At 41.3% G+C, this 23,641-nt stretch overlaps 1 protein-coding gene across 1 annotated transcript in view; it reads right to left on the bottom strand.

The window, feature by feature from the left end:
• The window catches only part of SORCS3 (sortilin related VPS10 domain containing receptor 3), a 292,438-nt gene that overhangs the window by 152,097 nt on the left and 116,700 nt on the right, over positions 1–23,641 (bottom strand). The window contains exon 4 of the mRNA XM_027648351.1: positions 7,213–7,312. Within this exon, the coding sequence (XP_027504152.1) occupies positions 7,213–7,312 (100 nt within the window). The remainder of the gene's footprint in view (positions 1–7,212; positions 7,313–23,641) is intronic.

Genomic DNA, 23,641 nt, shown 5'->3' with positions numbered 1-23,641 from the left:
CTTTGAGTTATAAATACATTCTCTGAGATCACATCAGCAAGTGCCAGTTTGCAGCAAATACTGTTTATCACAGTGTCAGCACAATGAGGAAAAAGGGTCCAAAGAAACCTTCCATCTGCCAAATGGCTTTAGCATACTCCAGAGCTCAGTTCCTCATCAATAGCTTGAGATGCAATCTTAGGAAAAAGCAGCAGATGACTAATGGGAGCTGTTGCTAAGGATGGCAGCTCAGTTCGGGTTGGACTAGCAAGCATCAGGTACATGCTAGAATCTCTGCCTCATCAACCTATCACACATTTGATGAGTAAGGAAAAAAAATGCTGTGGAATTCCCTTTGGGATCTCATGAACTAAGAAAAGAAGGCAAAACCAAAATTAGTTTGAACCATGATTATGCCTTGAGGCTCCAATCACAGCTCAAGAATTCCTTTTGGAGATACATGAGGCCAGGACAGTGTTTGCTCTCAGTTACTCTTCAAGTGAGCAAGAAGAAATAAAGAGGAGCTCAAAGTGGTTTATGCTCATTTTGTGATCTCCAACTTCTGTAAGAGGTGCTGTCACTCCCAATGTTTTAGCTGGTCACCAGTCAGGTCGACGCAAGCCTCTGCAATTTCAATATTACAGTCACAATTACCTTTTTTCTTCATTAACCTGAACAGCAATGCAGAATTGCTCTCTGCCAGCTCATAAACAGCTGCTGCACTTCACCCCCAAAAGCTGCACAGAAACAAACAAATCTAATCAGATTTATCTTCCAGAGCTCCTGACTCTCCAAATACCTTTAAACATTTCTCCTTCTGACAGGCCAAGTTCAGAGGCAGGATGAGGTATGAGAGGTGTGGCATGACTTTGGTTTTTATAGCTTCAGTGATTTGTACTGCCCCTCCATTTTGATTCTATGACAACTAAGAAACTAGTCTGCAAAACCATTTTCTCAGAGCTCTTTAACTGAGCACCACAACCTTATTTCTGATTTATGCTGCTTGCAACTACTGTTCAAATCACTTATCTAGAAGTTCTATCTATAAATAAAACCTCTAACACTTCAGTTCTGGTATAAGCAAAAAATGGGGGGAGTCCTCATTTCATTCACTGCCCCTGGGTGGTGTTTCTGTTCAGTCAGTCAGCATAAAAGACTAAAAAACTTTTAATTCTTCAAGTTATCACTTGCAACAGTGTTTGTAACAGCTCAGGAGAAAAGCTAAAGACAACTGCATCCAAATGAATTGCAAAGCAAATCCATAAAGGAAGGTATTTCTAGGACATCAGAACTGTTACCTCAGCTCTTAACTGCAATCAGGACCTCCCAATTATCCACATCTCATCTCAGCAATACTATATACAGGAAAGTGGGTTTTGGGTTGATTTTGTCAGACTTGTCATTCTCTCCCTTTTTCCTCTCTTTCTTTTAAATGCTTTTTAACTCCATTCACTCAACCTCCACAGTATTCCCAAGGGCAGAGATAAAAGTTTTGTAGTGAAAACTGGGTTTTCAACTAAACAACATCTTCACCAAGAATAAGCACTATTCACAGAATATTTCACGGAAAAAAAGTAATACATAAAATCTATGGTTTAAGATCAATTCCTTGAGATTCAACAACGCACATCAGTGCCTGAAGGAGCAGTGCTTCAGATATATGGGACTTTGGTTCTCATCTTTCTGTACCCTTTGGAAGGACTTTACATCCCTTCATGGGACATCAATTTTAAAATGAATCCTGTTATCAGCAACCAAGAAGAAAGCAAATGTTCTCAGGACAGGGCATCTTACCCAACAGACCAACTCATGACAAAAAACAGGGAATCACAGCACTGTGGCTCCAAACAGTGTCATTTTGAAGTGCAGGCAGTTCAGCAAAGAACCACAAGTTTAATTATTTGTGGAAATTATTCCGTTTTCTAACAGAATTTTTCCAACAACCATAAAAAAAAAAGAGAGAGAGAATTGGGAATATAAAGAAAATGGAAATTTAAAAAGCCAAAAGAAATGTTCTTATTAAAATAGAAGAGACTTTTTCCTTTAGTGCTTTGGAAGAAACAAACAATTCTCATTCCCAAACTGCTGTGAAAATCTGCCTCTAGTAAAATGTAACTAATGCCCAAAATATAGCATTAAATTAAAGGTCAGCAGGGAACCAAGATCTCTGCCCAGCTGAGAGTAAGCAATCTTTTGTCATACCCCCAAAGACAGACAAAAGGCTACAGGGTACAAAAGCCAAAGCTATGTGTTTTCCAAGTCTCAGCTTTTCAGAGCACTCAAAACCATCTGCCCTAAAATCCCATTCATATGTAAGGAAGGGGTGCTGCAAAACAAATATTTAAGTTTTGCCTTTCGGAAGTTCACTACAGAATTGCAACCCCTTTGGCAACTGGACAAAGCAGGTGTTTCTCACGCAGTCTCTTTCTCAGGCAAACAACTGGGTGAGTAGATGCACTGAAGGGGAAGATGTGCCCTGGAATACGCTCTGCCTATTAGAGTATCTTCGTGGTGTTGGATGTGTTAACATGGAGGGACCTGGCTTCTCACCAGGGCTCAAACTGGTAACTCAAGAAAGCCACAGTGCCCAGGACTTCAGAGCTGTCTGACTGACCTGATCCAAACACAAGTCCCTACTGTGCAAGTGAAAGAAGCAACAGCCCAAGCATCTGCAGGAGAGTAGATAAAATCTGGTGGTCTCAGCTTCCAGCAGCAGAGCCTGTCCACACAATTGCAAAGCCCTGTGAAACCCTGAACTTGTTAGTTCTTAGGGGAAGGGAATTAGCAGTACAATAGCTCCACAGGAAGGTGTAGTAGTCCTGGCTCACGGCAGGGAATGTTTTGACTACAATGCAGCCAAAGTCTCCAGATTCACAGTGGGTTGCAGAATGCTCTAGCAGTTTCCTTACTTCAGCACCCAGTGTGCTCTCATTCAAATAATGGATGATCTGAGATCACCAAGCTTGCCTGATCACTAGCAATGATACCTGAGAAGCAAGAGGAATCATGGCTGGCAAGAAGTGTTCTCAGCAACTCCCTTTGATATCTGCATATTGTTATACTGATTTAATTACAACTGCAAATGTCAAACTACACAGTGGCAAAGTACCTTTTCCAAACACCTTCTGCGATTTCTAGGAAATGGACAGCCCCTATCTCAACTCCAAGACCAGCCCTCAGCAGGTTGAGGTAGCAGCTGGGAGTAGGCACTCTGGGACCCAGCTCTGCTGCTGCCCTGCACCATGTGGATACAGAGCCAAAGTCACCTCATCTCAGTCTTTGCTACACAGCTCTGTGTGTTGGTTATCTTTGTGCATGAGGAGCGTTGATATCACCCAGCTGCAACATGTATAACCCAGGAACAGCCATAGCCTAAATCTGACCTCCAAATGGCAAGCACTGGCAGAGCCAAGAGGTGCCCAGAGAGAAGAAAAGCTGCTCTGGATCTATCACTGTGATACTCATATAGAGACTGTGTTTCTTCACCTCTTCCCCTCTCAGCTGCCTCTTTCACTTTCAGGCACAAAGACATAATCAGTGATTTTGCCGACTGATAAACATTCGCAACTGATGTGTTTCCCTGAGGAGCAAAGGACAAGACTGAGAGACCAGCTGCTTTCAGGCTGCTCCGGCATTTTCCAGTCTGCTGTGTCAGGAAAGACATTTCAATACTTGGCAAGGCTCCAAACACAGACAGAGGTAATACTCAACACCCAGATGAGGATCTCCAGTTAGGGCTGGGAGACACGTTCTGAATACAGTGTGAAGTTGATAGAGCACTGGAACAGGTTGCCCAGAGAGTTTCCTTCTCTGGAGATATTCAAAAGTCAGCTGAACACAATTCTGAGTAATATGCTCTAGGGGACCCTGCTGCAGCAGGGAGTTGGACTAGACGAATCTCTGGTGGTCCCTTCCAACCTAACCCATTATGTGATTCTGAGCAACTTATAAGGAAGCCTAAAGAGAATATGCAGTGAAAAAATTGACTAAATAGATAAAACAAACAAGAGGTTTTAGCTTAAAAGGGGAAAGCCTTGAACACATGAAGCTAAGAGAGGATTTGATTCTGCTATCAATGTTACATCAGATGCTCAGACATTAACTCTGCTGGCAACAGAATAAAACCCAAGAGAATGGAAATACTTTAAGGCCTAAATATCCATCAGGCTATCAAGTCTGACCTCTGCATGTAGCAAGTATTTCAGAATTTCACCAAATCATTCCTACATTAAACTTGAATTTTTTTTCAGAACGGAATCCACTTTGAAAGAAAAGGGTGTGGGACTGCAATAATTCAGGAGATTAAGGCATGCATCAGGTGTTTCTTGGGAGCAGGAAAGAGGGCAAATGACAAAGGCTCCCAGAACATGGATTATAACCATGCCTCACCCAGCTGCTCAGCCTCTGCGTTTAAACTCTGGTCCTGTATTGCAACAGATGATGTTGGTGTTGAGAAATCAGCATCCCACCGTGACCTGACAGCACTGAGCAGAGAAATAAAGCAGAGATTGCCATAAAAATGAAAATATTCCCACCAAACCTAAAACAAAAAAAAAAAAAAAAAAAAAATCAGAAACAAAAAGCTTTTCTTTTAAAAGAAGAAAACAAAATGCCAGTGTCTCCCTGCCTCATAACTGAGCCCAGGGTTACGCCACAATTCAGATAAGGATGTTTATATAACCGGCATTTGGCTGAATGCATAATTCCTATTTAACAGCTGAAAAGCAACATTTTGGGTCTTCAAAGAAATCTGACAGGTAATTCCCACTGTAGTTCTGCAGAGTACCTGAGAGGTAAGTATCCTTCTCACTAGTAAATCAATTAGGAATGAATGTATGGAAAGCTTTTCTCCTCCTCCAAGTAACCGCTAATCCTCTAAGCACTAATGAGTAGACAGGGCTATCGACATGTGCAAACTCAGAAGCTGAGAGGCATGGAGGGTCCCATCAGCACCTGGGAGTGAATGCCTCAGGGGAAAATATCTTGCCTAGAAAGGATCTGCATGGTTCACGGTGGGCACACTGGCCCTATGCACGTGTTACTGTTGATATCTCCCTCCCCACTTATTGCCACAAACAAAGACCTATTTTGCAGCTCACAAGAGATCACTGCATCATGTTCAACGAGGCAGCACTTCTGGTGCTGGAGGTGAAACACATGGGACCTGGACTTTTTCTACGGGAATGCAACTGATTGACCTACTGCTTTGTGATTCGCTGTTGGTGGTTGTTCTCAGGAGCTCAGCAAAACCATTCTGCTTACTCCCCAAGCCAGTGGAACAATATTCACCCAGAGAGATGGAGAAGACTGCAATCCAAGTGCATTTTTTGCAGTGCATAATCTCAAGAGGGCTGGATGGACAATAAGCCCAAAACTGAATTTGACAAATTCCAGGTGCTCCAATGCAGTGACACCTTTTTGAGGCATTTTTCAAATGTTGCATGAATGTTTGAAATTGCTTTGGTGGTTGACAAAGCAGAGTTCAGACCGATCAGCTGTCTAAGCATGCACAGTAACATTGTTTATATTTTTTGCAGAGATAGAAAATTGGAAACAAATTGTTCCCACAGCAGCCAGCACCAAAGATGGCCTCCTATGGGTTTTCCCTACAGCTTGTAGGGAATTTCATAAGATTTTTCAGAAAGGATGAGAAGGGGAAAGACAGACAGATGGGTCCAGAAATCATTTTCTTAAAGCAGAAGACCAAAAAATTTCTTTAAAATTGTCATCTCAAATAAGAAATCAGCAGGTAAATATAGGTCTCCATCCCACTATATGACGCAATGTAGGTGTTTTTAATTAAAAAAAAAAAAAAAAAAAGAAAAAGGAGAGGAAAGACTGCTAATCTGTAAAGCTCGTTAGCTTGAGAAATTGCCAGAAGATAATAATAGATCCTCATACTCCAATTTCTGAGGGAGTCTTTACACCAGTGACGTAAGATTTGTAACCGAGCATATTGCCTCTGGTTTTGGGTGGGCAGAGTTGCTTTGGAAACAGAATGAAGAGGAATTAACTCTTCAGTTCTCACCATATTGGATATGGAAGGGTTATGAAGGCCAGGAAAGCACATTAAAAAACATCTTAATCTATCTTGTTCATGAAAAAAACAAACAAACAAACCCCAAAAACAAATTTAAAATAAACAAACAAACAAACAAAAAAAACAAACAAAAAAAAAAAAGGAAGCTTCTGCTTCAGGAAAAATATAAGCTGAGCCCTGGCCATTGCATTCCTAGTCTCCCCTGTACATCCAAATATGCATAATAATCAGATCAATGTCTGATACACTGAAACAAACGTCAACCCTGGAACCTCTGTAGACTGACCAGTGATGGAAACCACAACAGTAGTAATAAGAACAGTACAAGTAGCAAGTTACTAGTTTGGAAAACCTATTGATGGAGACAGAGTATGGGCAGTTTGGAAGTGATTAAGCTGAATAGGTTGCACCCCACCATTTAAAAGCAACTTCACCGTCAGCAATTAGCTTCGTGCTGCAGCCCTCCCACGCTGATTTCTGTGGGTAGCTGAAAGCGCCTTTGTCCCACTACCTCCCCTGAATCAACACAGGCAATAATTTTAAACCAAAAGGCACTGAGGAGTAACTCCTGGGCTGTGCTCTGTGAGCCAGCTGCAGCCCTAATTGCATCATGTGGGAAGCGTGAGCAGGGGGTTGAAAGCTGTAACCTCATCTTCTCTCCTACACATTCAAATCAAATTGTAGGTCTCCCACCCACTCCCAGCCATATTCTGCTTTCAGCCCCCTTACATGATGCAACCAATGAAAATGCCATTTACATCTTTATCTCCGAATTCTAGCTAGGAAAGCATAAGGGGAAAAAGAATCATATGCAGAAATAAATGCCTCTTACTCAGTATTTCTAATAATAAGGAGACAGAAGGCAGGGAGAGGTATATTACCCAGAGCCAGTGTAAGCAAGAATCCCAGAAACATTTGTGTGAATTCAGCTTCTTTAAAGGTGAACAGTCAGAAGCAAACAAAAGCAATCTTTTCATTTCTCTAACACGTTCAGCCGGGAATTAAATGCTCCATCCTCATCGCAAGTAAAACAGAATCATTTCTACTGGATTCTGTGGAATTGTACTAGTGCAACTTAGGCGGCAAATTCAAGCTCTTGTGAATTACCACCAGATTTCACTTTAGGATCATAATTCCTCTCAGAATGCTGTGAATTTGTTTCTATAGCTACCAGCTCGATGGCTCTCCCTTACCTTTCTCTTGTTAGTGGGACTGACATATAGGTAGCTCAGCACAGTCTTCAGGCCTACTTTGTCATTTAGCTTTTCATAGGTAGTGCCATAGTCTGTTGACCTGGAGAAAAGAGGAGACAAAAAGAGTTTATGTGGTTATTAGAGCTCTGGGGAAAGGAACGACTGTGTGAATAGATGCTCAAAGTCACAGCTTGAGCATTATTATGCTTAAAACCCAAGATTTTGTGTTTCATTCAGGGTTGCTAGCAGAAAAGAGAGGAAAACTTGAGTCCTTTGGGGCAGGGTCTGTGTCTGTATCAACTGATCCTAACCACCTGGGCAGCTGTGGTGCACCCATGAAGATGTGCTCTGCTCTCATTTGCCAGTGTGGGACTGCAAATGGTATCTAAATGAAGGGACTCTGATATCAACAGCATCCCTAGCACAAATTCTCTTTTCAGATAAATCCAACATAAGAATCCAAATTAAACCCATCAACCACAGCTTTATTTAGGGAGGCTGATTTTTGTCTTGGAGATGGGAATCCAAATGTGGCTCAGAATTGTAACAGCTGAACTCATATCTAGATAAAAATGTGCCTAAACTGATATCTTGAGTCCTCAGTCACCCCCATCCTACTTTGTGCCAGGCATTTAATTTTTGTGAGTTACAGATTCAGGCCCCTACACTAGCGAATCCCACCCAGAGGAGCAGATGATCTGGGGGTGGTGTTACCCATTCGTGACTAGGGAAAAGGGCTGCCTCATCACAGAGGGTTTTCTGTAGCTTCCTCCTCCTCATTTGTGAGCATGTTTGAAACCTGACTTTGTCCTGCTTCTCTGCTGTTTTCACACTCTGTTTTCCTAACAAACAAGATTTTCCCACCAGAACAACTCAATAGCTACCTCGTACAGGATGCCACACCTGAAGAGTGGTCAGCACCAGCTCACTTTAGGAGAGGCATCATAAACTGCATGAAAAGCCCAACCCCTCCATCCAAACAGTGGGGAGCTTCTGACACTACACAGCTTCTGTCATAGGGACAGAGCGAACACAACCTGTAGCAGATGGACAAGGAGAGACCTTCACAAAAAGCCTACCTGGTCATACCTATGATTTTAATAAGATGAGAATCCGTGGCCTCTGCCCTCCCTTCCAATCATGCTTTTTACCAATCAGATGATCAGAGAACTTGCAGCAATTCAGTGCCTTTCCCAGTAACTCGCTCCAGCAATTTTCTGAATTCCTAAGCTCAGCAAGCCTCTAGCACATGCAGCTTTGTGGTTCTGCGTGACACCAATCTTCTGCTCCTTGTCTGTCTAGGAGAGAAATGGCCCAAGCCACCTCCTGGCATCACAGTGAACAGTACCACTGCACTTAGCAGCTCAAGGCACCCACACAAGTGGCTGCAGAAACTGAGAAATGCCAGAGTCTGCATCCAGCTCTGCTGCTTTCCTTGCTGCTAATGGAGTCCAGAGTGACACCAAAAGGGCCAAGCCACAAAACTAGCCTCTGGTTTCAAGCTTCCAAGTAGAAGGACTCACAAATCAAAAGTTTTTTTTCACTGATGTGGCTCCAACACATTTGCTTCCATGCATCCTTCAAAGACAATTCCTATATATTTTGTAACTGGTTCTTTCCTTAAACTGGTTGAACAAACTTTCCTCCTTTACAGTCAGCAGTCAGGTGTGGTTCAAGTCTTAAAAAACTTGCTTGTGTTCTGGTTTAGCTCTTCAATCCTGAAATAAAGCTAATATTAGTTCCTTTTTTTTGTGTACAAAATACTTTTTTTGTACTAATGCATAGCATTGTTACCCACTGGGCTTCACAAAGATGCCCCAAAGAATATTACAATAATGTACTCTATTTTCATCAAAATTTCCCCTCCAAAGTATCTGAAGCTCTTGTCTCACTAGGTATCAATACCAAAAAAAAAAACAAACAAAAAAACACAAACAAACAAACAAAAACAAACAAAAAACCCTAACCACTTTCCTCCTCCAGCCATGCTTGAAACTGAAGCAGCTTTATTAATAAAACTGAATAATCCAGGCCAATTAATTCCAGTACCTGAGGCCTCCTATAAACAAACGCAAATTCAACAGGTCAGGAATCCTCAAGTGACAATAAGCTCTAAGCAGAGGATAACACACAGAGGGCAAGCAGAGGTACTTCCTTGATCTCACCCTTCCAACATCACTGAAGCTATGAATAAGCCACTTTTGTGACTACACATGTACCAGCCAACAGCCAGTGAAAGAGATCACTGGTTTCAATCAGCATTAAAAGAGAATACAAATAAAAGTTTAATATTCTGACAGAGCTACTTTGGGTTTGTTCTCCAAGTAATTTTAAGATCTCCCAAAATGCTTTGCATTTCTAAAGATGCAGGCTGGATGCCCTAATGACTCTTTCTCATTAAACCATTATCACTCATTACATTTGCCCTTTCAAAGAATAGCTAGAAAGGAAGTAGGATCATTATTTCGTTAGCTTCTCTGAGGCTTTCTTTATTATCATGACAGTCACCAATGACTTCACAGAAATGTCTCAAAGGATATCACAATAATATACTGTATTTCCATAACACTTTCCTAGCCAAAAAATCCAAAGCTTTTGTCTCGTGCTAATCCATTCAAAATAACAAAGTCCCAAGAGCCACAGTGGGAAATATTATCTCTATTCTAGAGATGAAGAAACTGAATGTAGGTAATGATTCATTTTTTTCAAAAGCAGGCATCTACAATTAGCCATTTCAGCTTCTGCAATCATCTACTGTGTGGCTTGATACTCAACCCTGCTAAACTCTTACCATCAAACTGCCTAATCTGAAAAGCATTTACCCAAAAAAAAAAAAATTGCCTCCTGATTTTAGCAAACTAAGCCTGAAAATTTGAAGAGATATGACCCACAGGTGAAACAGAGCAGTTCTGGCTCAGATGTTAATCTTAATTTAAACCTTTCTCCTTTAATAATTACTTCTCATTCCAAATTAATTAGCCCACACTTCCGTACACTTGCATGACACTGCAAGCAGACTGGATACCATATTCTCTTGCATTCCTCTGGTCAGAATAGGATCCACTTCAAAGCACATTATTAAAGGAGTGGAGGGGGAGAAAGGTTGTGGACTCAGTGATATAAAAGACCTTTTACATGAGTCACACCCAAAATGCCTACTTTAACTTTGGTTGGGCCTTTTATGGCAAATTAAATTGACCTGAAAGCAGTCAATTGGAAGCAGTATGAATTTGGTTTGTGGCACTCCTGCTCTTCTGCTACTTCTTCTTCTCATTTGCTTGGTGTTCCTGCCTATGGCAGGAGAGGTGGAACTAGATTATCTTTAAGGTATCTTCAAACCCAAACCATTCTATGAGTTGTTGTCCCTTCTATCCTGCTTTCCATCCTGCAAATCAAGATGCTGGCAACACTCTAAGAAAGGTTGAACAGTGAAAAGCAATAAAAATCAAGGCCTTGCCTGATTTTGAATGGACCTTTTTCTATTCCAGTTCAGCCTTTTGGTTTCTATAACTAGTGGTTTCTACCAACCATGAGGAAGAATCTCTTTGCTAGTTTTGGTTAGCATGAAGAAAGACTTGATTCAGTGCAACAAAAGTTGCATATAACCAAATAAATAAGGCCTTTTCCTGAACAGACCGTGGCACCAAATTCTATATATTCCCTTTGGAAAAGCAGTTTATAATATAGTACTTTACTGGGATACTGCAAATTCTCCCATAATCATATTTTGTTATTAACAATTGGGGGGGGAAAAATCACCTGCGTGATTCCACTGCCCTCCCTTGACGGGCTGTGATGTGTTTAAAACATTGCTGCAATGTCCCACAGCACATGAGCAAGAGAAACACCCAGGCAAAGAAGCTTCTCTCTAGAAAACCTGGTCATAACTCAGTGCACCAAGAGCTAAAAAAATCCATTTTTCTCCTGTAAATCTGAGTCTCTGCTTCTCTGTGAGTCAGACAAACAGGCCTGAGCCAGCAAACTTCAGTATTGAGATAAGATTTGCTTAATCCCAGGCATATGAAGTAGAGGTGTGCAGAGGCAGAAATAATGCCCTGTGAATACCTTTTAGGGGAGTTCTTCTCTTGGAGAGGGGCTCTGTCACACAGAGAAAGGTGGGTTGGTTTGTTTGCAGCCTCAGATACTCAGTTATGGAGATAGGATATAAAACATGTATCAGTCTCTCAGGAGAAAAAGAGGTGCAAATACTGGCACTGGATGACTGGGAGGGACAAGCTGACCTCCTTGTCTGAACATGTGCCACCAGCTCTCCTGTCAGGGGGTTTCTCCTCTGCACCTGTGACTCTCCCTGACTGTGTGGAGAAGGAGCCAACATGGTTTTGATTTTAGATTCTGAGCCATTTTCTGAAGCTTATGCATTCATCTCCAGATCACAGTCCCACTACACATACCTGCAGCCCCACACTGAGAACTGTGTGGAGGCACAGCTCTGCTTAAATGAGCAGGAGAATATCCCTATTCTCTGTGTACTTCAGAGAGCAACAGGAACACATACAGACCAGATTAATATTTGCTTCTCTTCTCATGGGCCTGCAAACTGTCTGCCTGCAGTGTGCCTGTCTCTCCATATCCCCCAAACAACTTCTTGCTTTTACTCATTGGCCAACTTTCTCCCAGTTTGACAGAGAAAAAAAAACCCAAGAGGAAAAAAGTTTCTACAAGTTTCATGAAAACCAACAGTCAGAAAAAGCACAGCAATTATGAGGGCTCAAAGAAAAGCTGCAGCATAAAACCAAATCCCATGAAACATGATAGTAGGCACATCTCTCTGAACATCCAGCTGCAGGAAAACATTCAAACACAGCTCACACATTAATACACTACAAAGAACACAACTTCACAACACTTGAATTCAGGCTGCCAATCTTCCATTGCTTGTGAAACAAATTGTTTCCATCTCTCACCTCCCTTCTGCCCCCTCAAATTATCCTCTCTGAAATAAAGGCCCTTCTGAAGCTATGATACATTGAGAAAAACCCCTCCTGAGTCAGAGTCCAGGGGGACCATCCCCAGAGTACCCCCAGCTGTAAACACCTCTCACCAGTTACCCTAAATGACCATACATGGTTCAAGGCTGGGGCAAATGCTGTCTCAGCACTAATCCCACCACACTGCTTAGCACCAAAGGGCTAGGTGGGTTCTTATCAGAGCACAGCATTCAAAATCAAGATCAGGCCAACCACACAAAACTTACCACAGCATGAAAGAAACTGGTCCCACTAATTTACAGGCAGGGGCAGAAGTCTCTCCCTTTTGAAAGAATATCAGTCATTGAGCATGTTTTGGCCCCACCTCTCTGAACCATTTGAGATTATTTCTTTTCTTCCTTGTTGAACATTCTAGACTAGCTCCTGGCTTTTGGTGACTGTGGCCGTCAGTAGCTGAACATCCTCCACTCCCAAAGCCAAAACCAAAACTAACCAAAAAATCCCAAAACAAAACCAAAGCCAAAAAAATACCAACACAAATTTAAAAAGAGGTCCCTCCCTAAAAAAGGTCCACAAAACAACAACAAAACCAACAAACCAAACCAAACCAAAACAAAACAGCAACAACAAAAAAAAGCACAATTTAACCAGGTCATCCCAAAGGACCTTCTAACCCCACAGCCAGGACAACATGTGTACTGTTATCTTATAGCATCAAAAATGGCTTCAATGGAGATAAAACCCAAAGTCCAACTCTTAGTTCTTCCCTCTCTAGAGCTGGTGTAAGTCTGAATGTGGACATTTTGCAACAGATGTATCCACAGAAGCCCTGTGGAGCTAAGCCTACTTACTAACCAAGGAAATTCCAGTATCTGTAGTCTGTGAATCTTTCGCTTCACAGAGCACAACATTTGCTGAGAACTTGTTTTTACCCAACCATGATTTTAGAGTGACTGTAATAAATATAAAGCCAGAATATTTTACAACGGCAAACAGAAACAACTGCCTCACTTTGTCTCCACAATGAAAGTCTGGGGAAGTGAACAGAAACTGAGCAAGCATATGGTACTGCTTCCTGGTGAAATTTCCCAGCCTACAGCAGTATCACAGACTTTCTAAATTGAAGATGATGCCTTTGTGTGCAAGAGTCATCAGTGGGCTTTTAGTTCCATAAATCTGTCTAATCCTGCAGGGAACCTTTTGCAACTTCTCTATCACATGGTAATAAACACCACAACTGTGTGCTGTATGAAGAGACGCTCCCTTTAGTTTTAACTTGATAATATAATTCAGAGCCCACTGCTGCCACTTAACAAGTACAAAACCATGGAGCCCCATGCTGCCATTTTTGATTTCACTAGTTGTTGTCATATTCCCCACAGATTTTGTTTCCAGTCTCAAGACTCCCTGTTTATTCAGCCACTCCTTGTATAACCTATTCACACCTCTGATCATTCTATGACTACTTTTTCTAGTCCAATTACATCTTTTTTTCATGGATGCCTCAGGGACCAATCTTTATCAGGAAGATCTTTCTTAGAAAAAAATCACACCTATCAAAGTATATGAGCATAAATACAACTAAATAGAACCACTTTCTGTCATCATACAAAAGCTTTTACATACTTAATACTTCTGGAACTATAACCCGTCAGTTCTAGGGGACTTTCACTTCCACAATGTTTCAAAAGCATCTAAAACCTGAAACTCCACTGGGGAAAAAGAAATTCAAGCACATCATGGTTTTGGTAATTTCTCTTGAAAAATCTTCTTTTTTCCTTTTATTTTGCATGTCATGTAAACAGCAGAATATCCACCCCAATTTCTATTATGATACCAGAACCCTTCCTCCACCCCCTTTCTTTTTTGATTAATGGTAATTGCCATCATCAAACATTTGAAAGACTTGAGGATGACCTTTGCTGAAAAATTTCCATCTTGTTTATTCAATACGAGCCTTTAGGAGGACACTGGATGTCTCAGAGATGAAAAAAAGGATACAGAATATTTCACATCTGGATTTATGGCCAATAGAACACAGAAGATGTGAATATCAGTTACATTTCTAGTGGCTGATTACTCATCAGCATTTCATTTGATCACCATCTCACAGAGCAGAGGGACTGTTCACACCAGTCATTCCTTAGTAGAGGTGGCTACTGAGATGGGCATGAACAGCCTCTGGAGACACAGTTTTTGTATATTCTCCCTACAGAGATGGTGGGGACTAACTTGAAAGCCATATGTCTGCGTGACTCTTGTACTTGTCCTGTAGGAACACAGCAGTGCTCTGGACATCCCCAGCAACCACTGACCATCCAGAACAATGTGCCATTGGATGCCTAAATAGTGTTCACCATCAGAAAATGGGCTGTCCTTCCCCAAACTCTGCTCTATCCTGCACCTGGGCCTTCCTTTACCTCCAAATACACTATTTCTGTGGAAAGGCAGAAGTTTCAGACCTGAATCTGCAGAATCACTCCAACAGGCAAGAGCCTCTCTTGAGACACAAAGAGGGAAGATGGGGGGATTGCAAGAAATGGGTAGAATGGCAGAAAAAGAGAGGGATGCTTGACAGAACAGAAGTAGGAGTAACCAGATCAAACAGAAAAACCACTTGGAGCACCAGAGTGGCATTCCCTGCTCTAGGACTTTTAGAGGCAGTATATCTCAGCCACTGTGGGGGACAGATTTGGCTAAAGGCAGCTCTGGAGCTGTCGCAACATTTTGCTTCTACCAGAGGATGGCAAAATCTCTACTCTGAAGCAGAAATAAACCAAACCAAACTGATGGATCCTAACACCGGATGGCAGGCAAGTGTCTGTAATATAAAGGCCCATAACAAATTATCCTATGTTTTAGAGAACCTGGGATTCTGATCAGAGCAAGCAGGCTGCAAGTGTAGTGGTTCCTAAGTATCGCTTTATATTTCTGCTGCAGAATAGCCCACAACAAGCAGGCACAAAAGCAACAAAGATTGGTGCCTCCTACTATGAAATTGAAATAACTCTACTTCCCCAGTTGTAACATTCCATCTTCTCTATGCCATGGCCATTTTTCTCATCTTAAATTTAGCTACCTACAACCTAGGTAGCTCTGGCTCCCTAGCCTGTCCACACTTTTTCTCTACTATCAACAGAGACTGTTAACTTCAGAGGATGACTTATTCATCCTAAAATAGATGAGGATATATTGCTCTCTTAAGGTGTCTTCCACCCTTCAGTATATAAGGGAGACCAGAGCAACAAACACACAGAGCAAAAGCAGCACAAAGCAAGGTTTATCTCACCCTAAATGGGTTAGAAAATTTCATGCACTAAGCTGGCAGTACAAATGAAGGAGAGGAACTTCTGTCATCCTGGCTGAGATCAAAAGTTCATGATTTATCATAATGCTCGAGTGCTCTACATTTTAAATGTTATTATTCTCTGAGGATATATATGAGAATTACTACTAGAAGCAGGTGCCAAATGGTATCAGGACTCTGCTGTGACTTACCCACTCTACAGCATTACAAAATGAAGAGAGCAGAGATAAGCAGAGAAGTATGATATGGATTTCCCAATAGGTACTGGCAAAATAGAGTATAAACACACACCTAATAAAATGTGAAATGGCTTCTCCTCAAAAGCTGGGATAAGCACTTCCCTTAATTGCATGCTTGCCCCATTACACCACTGATGAACTGCTGGTAATTCTTGTGGCCAGTCAAAGCTGATGCCCACTGGTAGAAATGGTACCTCACAGAACCTCATCACGTGAGATTAGGACACCACAATCCTGAAGCCACCACTCAGGACAGACTTCAGCTACCATGAAACAGGGCCCACCTGGAGCTAAGATAGTCTGACTTCAAAAGGACCTCTATTTTTTTTGCTCTGGTCATTTCACTACTGGAGAATCTATGTAAAAACAGTACTTTTTACAGCTCTGAAGAACTACACTTCATCATTACTCATTTTCCATTTGTACTGTCTAAAAAATCTGTCATATTTATCGTGTTCTTGATTCTGATGTATTCTAATTTTCCAAAGAGGTGTTTTATGTATCCCTGACAAGGCAGCATACTGATTTGATTCCAAGAACTTGACTAACTCAGCAAAGATGGCCTTATCAACACATATTCAAGAAATTTGGTCTAGAGGACACTTTAATAGCCTCAAAGATAAAAGGAAGCTTTGATGACAAAGCCTCATTAATTAATCAGATATTAATTAGATAATTAATTAGAGACAAGGCCCTTCCCAGGCTCTTTTCTACTTTTATTACTATAGCTAAAAATGCTTCTCTAACGGTTCTCTGAAGTAGCTAATCATTTTAATTGGCATCATTTTATAGCAAAATGAAGTGGTTTGAATGTGAGATTTTTCTGAAGCAGTTGGAGAAGTTCAATTTAACATCCACACTATTAGGTGCATATTTAAACTGGAACTCCCCTTAAATGTGTATTGAACAATATGTCAAGGGGAGACTTTGGAACTGCCCCATCACTAAAGTCTCTACTTTTGTGCTAGATTGGGATGTCAAAGAAGTCCTTCCAACCACTCAGAGAATAAGCACACACTGAGCTACACAAACTACCCTGACAGGAGGTCACCACACCCTTCTAAAACAGGGGGACAGGTGACTCAAATCTCAGTTTCCCACTTGGGATGCAAACATCAGTGTCCAGCCCCTGGGATGGTGGCTGTGGCCAGGATGGTGGTTTACCAGAAGCTTGCCTTTGACACTGTCTGTTTTGGGATCAGTCGTAGGCAGTACTATGGGGACATTTAGATCAATCTGAGTCATCTCTAAAATAACACAAGGCAAATTCAATTTTTCAAACTATCAGCAAATTTTTGCAAAACTGAATTTAAAAAAGGGCATTGATAGAGGTAATTTAGTCCATTTCCTTAGACACAGATATTAAATATTGCAGACAATTTCCAAACCAACTTTCACAGTCAGCCTGCAACACATTCCAGGCCCTACCTCAGTTGACCCCTCTCCCACAAGCCTTATGTCTACCTGCAACTCCCCTACTTGTGACCCACGAGAGTTACTGCCCCCAGCAGCACACCCACACAATCTGAACATAAATACAGCAGAATCCTGACTGACCCCAGACAAGGCTCCTCAGTACTCCAGTTTCAGATTTAGTTAACTTAGCTCCCTGGGGAAGAATTGGCTCTTACTGTTCCCAAAAATAAAAAGCTCATGAGATGGAGCCACCTGAGGCAGTTGAGAACTGGCAGTGCAAGACCCTTCTAGACTTAGGAACACATCTTTACCTCCAGTCACAAAATGACTGAGAGCTTCTATATGCTACTTCTCCAGAACTAATAAGACAGCACCAGATCCCAAATTAGTCAATGTGACCCTATCACATACAAGTGAGCAAATAACACTGACAGATTTACACAAATTTACACAAAAAAGGTCAGGACCCACTATATCTGTGTATATTTCTAAACATATAGACTTATAACAACATTAACAAGAGGATGTAATGCATCTTGCGAGCATCTCACAATTTTGTATTTGTGAGAATTCTGCATTTCTAAAAACTTCAAAGTTTAAACCTGCATGGACAAAACGAACCATTAGTGCAAGTTCAGTTTTCTCAAGAAGTAAACAGAATTTGGAACCCTAAAAGAACTGAAGTAAGTCTCAAGATAATATTGCTCTCAACAGGTATTTTGTGATCACATACTCCCAATCAGAACAGACTTCTCAAGAACAGCACAAGCTCTTTCAATATGTGAAATAAATATATAAAACAAAACATAAAATCAGCACAGTCCTGAATCCTTTGAAGCAAGCCCTCCCAGTCTTCTGAACTCACATTTTGTAGCATTCCATAACAGACATCGTGATTCACCAGACAGAAGGAGCTCTCAGGCCAGATTACACAGCTGACAATGCTTTTCTGTAGATTGCAACACTTGCTTTGCAGGGTGACATGGTTATACAACTTGATCCCTGGGCAATAAACCAGGTTTGTTCTGAATGGTCCCAAATGACTCTGTTCCTTTCTCATCCAGACAGTCAGATTATGACACTATATCCTCTCCTAGTTCCTCAGAGTGGAGAATTTTGGTCGAGAAATATAAGGGCAGGGATATAAGTGCAAAAATGAACGAGAGCTGTCACCCAGTTTCTTGGCTTGGGCAATAGTCAGATCAGCTGGATTACACCTCTCATAATGCAGTTAAATCCAGTGCTACACTGCATGTTGGCATTTCATACTGGCACTGGAAGCGTGAGTCTCATTCATTCCCTGAGCACAAGGATTAAAGCCTTGACTCTAGTTAGCATGTTTTGAAGATGCAGACACTGGGGTCTAAGCTTGCATCAATAGAGACTTTCCAAAAAGGTAAGCTTGTTTTTTATTACCAAGGTTAATAAACATCTGTGATCCATAGGGCAGGTGCTCAACGCAGGGATCCCCCTCTTCCCCACCAACTTCTTGTCACTTGTGGGCAGTTCTGAAAGCACACAACTGATCACTCCCACACTGTCATGCCCTAAGACCTGACTGCCTAATGTCTTTCAAACCACAGTTGGTTCAGCCATAATTTTACCCCAGAAATGCCTCCTTTTCCTGTCATCTTTTGCACTTAGCACTCAGAAGCTCATCTAACACAAAACACTTTGCCTTGGGGAAAATAAACCTGTTGGAATTTTTTCAGATGGAAGATCAATAAAGTGGGAACAGCTTGAAAAGTCAATCAGCTCCAGCAAGTCCCCCAGGAGATAGCTAGGTGATTGTCTTTTCAATAAATATAGCAAATGGAGCACAAGCAAAGGCACATCCCCTTCAAACTCACAAGGGAGGATATCTTAGGCTGAGACACCAGGAAAGAAAAGGAAGCACTGCAAGAGAACAGTCATCTCTCCAGTCTGATAGAAATAGTCTCAAGAAATAGTCAGAGAGATCTAACATAAACTTCAAACTCAGAACTGGTTCCAGTACTACACTGTAGAATGGTATTTCCTCCAGGTGTTAGAGGAGGAATATTTTTGTTTGGGACCTCAAACACAAGAATAAATATCCCTATGCCTTTGCTCCTAATTAGTGTGCTGAAAATGTGGTTCTTATTCAAGTTGAAGTCTTGACTTTTATCTAAATGGAGTTAATGAAGAGCTAAGTACCCTGTATATTATCAAGGTAAGTGAAAGGGGAAAATTGTCTGTGATCCAAGATGGTAAAGTCCTTTTCCTAAACACACCATAGATTTTCTTTGTGCATTTGGATTTAATCATGGAAAGGCTCAAACATAAACAATCAAGATGCAGACTCTGAAAATCACTGAAGAAATAATTCTGTTGTACTAAAGGCATTGGAAGGTATCTTCGGAGACCTTCAGGTTTCCTACTTTGCCACAGGCTTCCTATGTGGTTGAGATGTTTTTGCCAGAGACACATGAGGACATATTTTGCTCTTGTTCCAACCATCTAGGTTGGAATATGGCATCTCCCACAAAGGTTCACATGAGGCAGACATTTCGAAGTGCAAACTGAGATCCACACCTTCTTATCCACGGTAGACAAACTGGACTTAGTGAGGTCCTGTGCCCTGTGCTATGACAGAGCTCAGAGTCTATCCATGAAATGGTCTATCCTAGCATTCAAGTCTGTGACTGTATGTTTTGGATGTTTGGCCATGCTTTCCACTTGAACTTGGGCTCTAGTCTAGCTCAGGGTATCTGCCTAGTGATCAACCAGTTGTTACTTGTGTTTCTGATAGTACTATCCATGGATCAACATTTGTTTGTTTGTTTGTTTTTTTAAAAAGGAAGAAAAAAGAAATTAGAGCCAAATTCAATAAATTGTGAAGTGTGTCTTTAGTTGTACTCTAACCCAGCATGGTTCACTCACAGTCCCTGGAAAGTTTTAAAGCAGTGACACTTAAGTTCTTTCAGTGATATTATTCAGACCAGGAGAGAAATGGCTCTTTTTTTCTTTCATCCTACTTAGCCTGATGCTTCAAAATCCAATGACAAAATGAAGCATGATACTACATTTCTGGAGGGTACCATCAAGTCCCCCATGGATAATGTCAGCATTAAAGGGTTGCCCATCTTTTAGTAGGTAAATTGCAATAGCCTGTGATTAATTAGGAAATAGTGGCAGCTCATCATTGGCCGTTTCCTTATCCTTTTTAGCTGCTTTACCAGAAGGCACGTGGTTTGTTTTAACATCAGCTTTAACATACTGGAAATGAATCTTCTTGCAGGCTGAGTAGCAATGCTCTGAAAATAAACCCCTTGTAGTCAACAAGGATCTGATCAACCACCTGCTGCAGGGGCAGTTCTGCAGACTTGTCTGTGCACATCTCTACAGGTTTTATTGGCTATGGGGACAATGGGGAAACCAAAATATGGGTACAAAAGAGGAAGGCTCACATATTGCCATGATTTCAAGCATAAGCATTTAGTCATGACCGATACATCAATGAGCAGCGCATGGACACCCTGAGCATAAGAATATGTAAGAAAAGTGGTGCATCTCTGCAGGTTATTCCAAAGAATCAGGGCAGTCATGAGTGGCCAGTGGCTCAGAACAAATGAATTTTCTTCCCTCACCTTTGTCCCTTCAGATGGTCAGTGGGAGAGTATCTGGACAGGAAACCTGCAGGATTCACAACACTGCATTGAGTATATTGCAGGTTGTTCATGGTTTAATATTAGACCCTCAGCTAGTATATGTCCAAAAGAAACTACTCATCACATCTGAAACTGGAAGCCTCCATACAGTACAGCATGTTCCTCAGAGCATTCCCTCCACATAGCCCCATCACTCACTTTTAAACAAGTACCATGGTGAACTTGCATCATTTAGCCAGTTGAAAATATAAACAAACAGGTGAGAGGATCTCCCGCTACAGGAAATCTGCCAAGCTTAACCAAGCTTCACCCAAGTCATTTCATCCCATTCCTCCCTCTGCCAACACCTCTTTAGCCCTTCTGGTGTGTATCTGTATTAATCACAGTCCATGCAGTCAAAAAAGCCTTTCCCCAGAGTCTCTTTTAGACACACATATTTACTTGTGCTTGACTCAGATTCAAGGGAATATGTCCATGTTAATGAGCTACAGTTAAGGATCAGTGAAGTTCATACTGAGACTTAAGCACAGTGAATACTGAAAGAGTGAACACAGAAGGAGATATAACATCATGTACATATGCAACTATTACACAGCTGCTATGATTTAAAACAATGTATTTGTAATAATCAGAACAGCATGGTGAAATAGCAGCTGTCTTTTCAAGGCAATTGTAAGAGCCTGTTGGGAGTGCTTTCTGAAGGGGTTATTTCTTTGTCCATACTTTACTACATAACTGATGGTGAAAACAGAAAATAAATAATGATGAGTTTTTGGTACAAGTAATTATTTTAGAAAGATTACATTTTAATAGCTCTGGTATAAGAAGTTTTTCATTAATTAATCTCACTTTCTTCACAAATGAGGGCAAACAATAAACATGGGCTCCTTTAACCCCCACCTTCTATCTTTTTCTTTTTTTTTACATCTCACTCTGCCACCACTTATCAGTGTCCCTGCAGCAAAAAAAGGGAAAATATTAAATGCATTTCCAGGAATGCTATCTCATCCTTAATGACACCATCAATAATTGCTGTCACAAGCTAATATCAGAGTTGCAACCTTACAAGGAAGATAAAGAGGCAGAGTTTTCAGATCGAGGTTTCTAGACAGGCTCTAAATGGGATTTTGCTACATGCTTTGAAATGCTTCCTGGATAGCCCACAGGGCAGTGGGAACTAAAAACAGCTTGAATCCAAACAAGAGAGTACTAAAACTAGGGTTGTCACAGAAGAACCTCCTGGAATGGTGTTGGATCCAGAAAGTAGGATGAAAATAAATACAGCAAATGCTGCCCTTAAAGCAAGGCTTATAACTTTGGATACCAGGATATCCTCAGGCAGCTGTTTCTCCATGCATCAAACAGATTCCAGTGATGGCCCATTTGGCAGTACCCAGACGTCCTTTGGTCTCTGTGCCACAGTGCAGGTAAGACCTCGTCATCATAATATATACATCATTAAGAGAATTTATTCCCCAAGATGCTTTAATAAAAAAATAAATGAATGCCTTCTAGTTGAAACCTGTGGCTGGAGAATTGATATCAACCTCTCTTCAAATATGGGCTACTTGGAGGCCTTGACACTACTTGGACCCCACAGAGACCTGCCCTCACACCAGTAATCTGTAGAGAAGCAACAGTGCTCCAGTTTCCTGAGAACCTCTTGTGAACATGCTGAAGGGCAGACACTGGCAACCACTATGTATTTGCACAACCAAGATCAAGCCCGTTGTTTGAGTGCTTCTCTCCACCCTACTAGTGCATCCAAGCATGTCCCTCAGGTTGAACAGAGAAGGAGACAGGATTAGCACCATCGTACTCAGCTTCAGCTGGGAGGTAGCAACTCCAAAGACCAGATATTTGGTGTTACTATGACTTCTAGGGTGTCTGAAGTATTAATTCCCAAATAGAATTTAGTATACTAATCAATAGAAAACAGAGTACGGGGAGAAACATGCTGAGAAATTACTATTAATTTTGCACATTAGAATCTTCATGTAATTAATATTTAGCATGGCATACTTGCACTTCTCATTGCACCCCCTGAGAAAACTCCCATCAAGAACTTTGCCAGATAGTGTTTCATTTCTAGTCTGGCAATGAAGATATTCCCTCTGCTTTTTCTTACTGACAGTCAGCAAACACAGTTCAGACCTTCCCTCCTGAACAGTCTACTGACGCAGACCCTCTCCACAATTTGGTTGGAAATCTCACCCTGCTTTTGTTTACTCTGTGCTATCAGCCAAAGGCACCATTCAGCAAGGAGACCAAAAACGAGTCACTAGTCATAGACTGTAATGTTTCAGTATCATAAACACACTGCCGGACATGAGAAGTCTCTGAATTCGACAGAGGGATAGTGGGGCTGAAATCACATCTCTCCACAAAACACAATGATTTGATTCATCTTTTGAAAAAGGTTGTGTAAATGATAGAGAAGGGCAGAGTTAAGGTGACAGCAAAGAGTGAACCATGGATGTCCTCAGTTCCACACACTGAACCCAAGGGCACAGTTTCAATGGTGCCAGAACTTGTTATTCTGGAGCTATTTAGACCCCACCACATGGTATTCTGAACCATCACATCAGTGCAGTCAGTTCCAAGAGTCACAACATCTAAGCAAGAGCACCATCTCAGAAATACAGCTGTAAAACATTTTTCCAATATTAGTGTCTCACGCTAAGCAGGACAGGAAGAGCAGAGCCAACAAGAGAAGTGAAAAGGTACAGTACAATAATTGCATCCAAATAATTTCTTTGCTTTGCCTACACAAGCCACAATTTTCTGCACTGCATTACCTCCACCAGACCAGTGTAAATGCAATGCAAATGAACCGTCGAGCAGTATTTGTACAATAATAACTTGGAAGAATTTGTTTAATATCAGAAG

Source organism: Corapipo altera, unplaced genomic scaffold, assembly GCF_003945725.1.
Source record: "Corapipo altera isolate COAL_440 unplaced genomic scaffold, ASM394572v1 56, whole genome shotgun sequence".
NCBI classification, from domain to species: domain Eukaryota; kingdom Metazoa; phylum Chordata; class Aves; order Passeriformes; family Pipridae; genus Corapipo; species Corapipo altera.
Note: the sequence above shows the minus strand (reverse complement) of the source record. Positions and strands in the feature narration are given on the sequence as shown.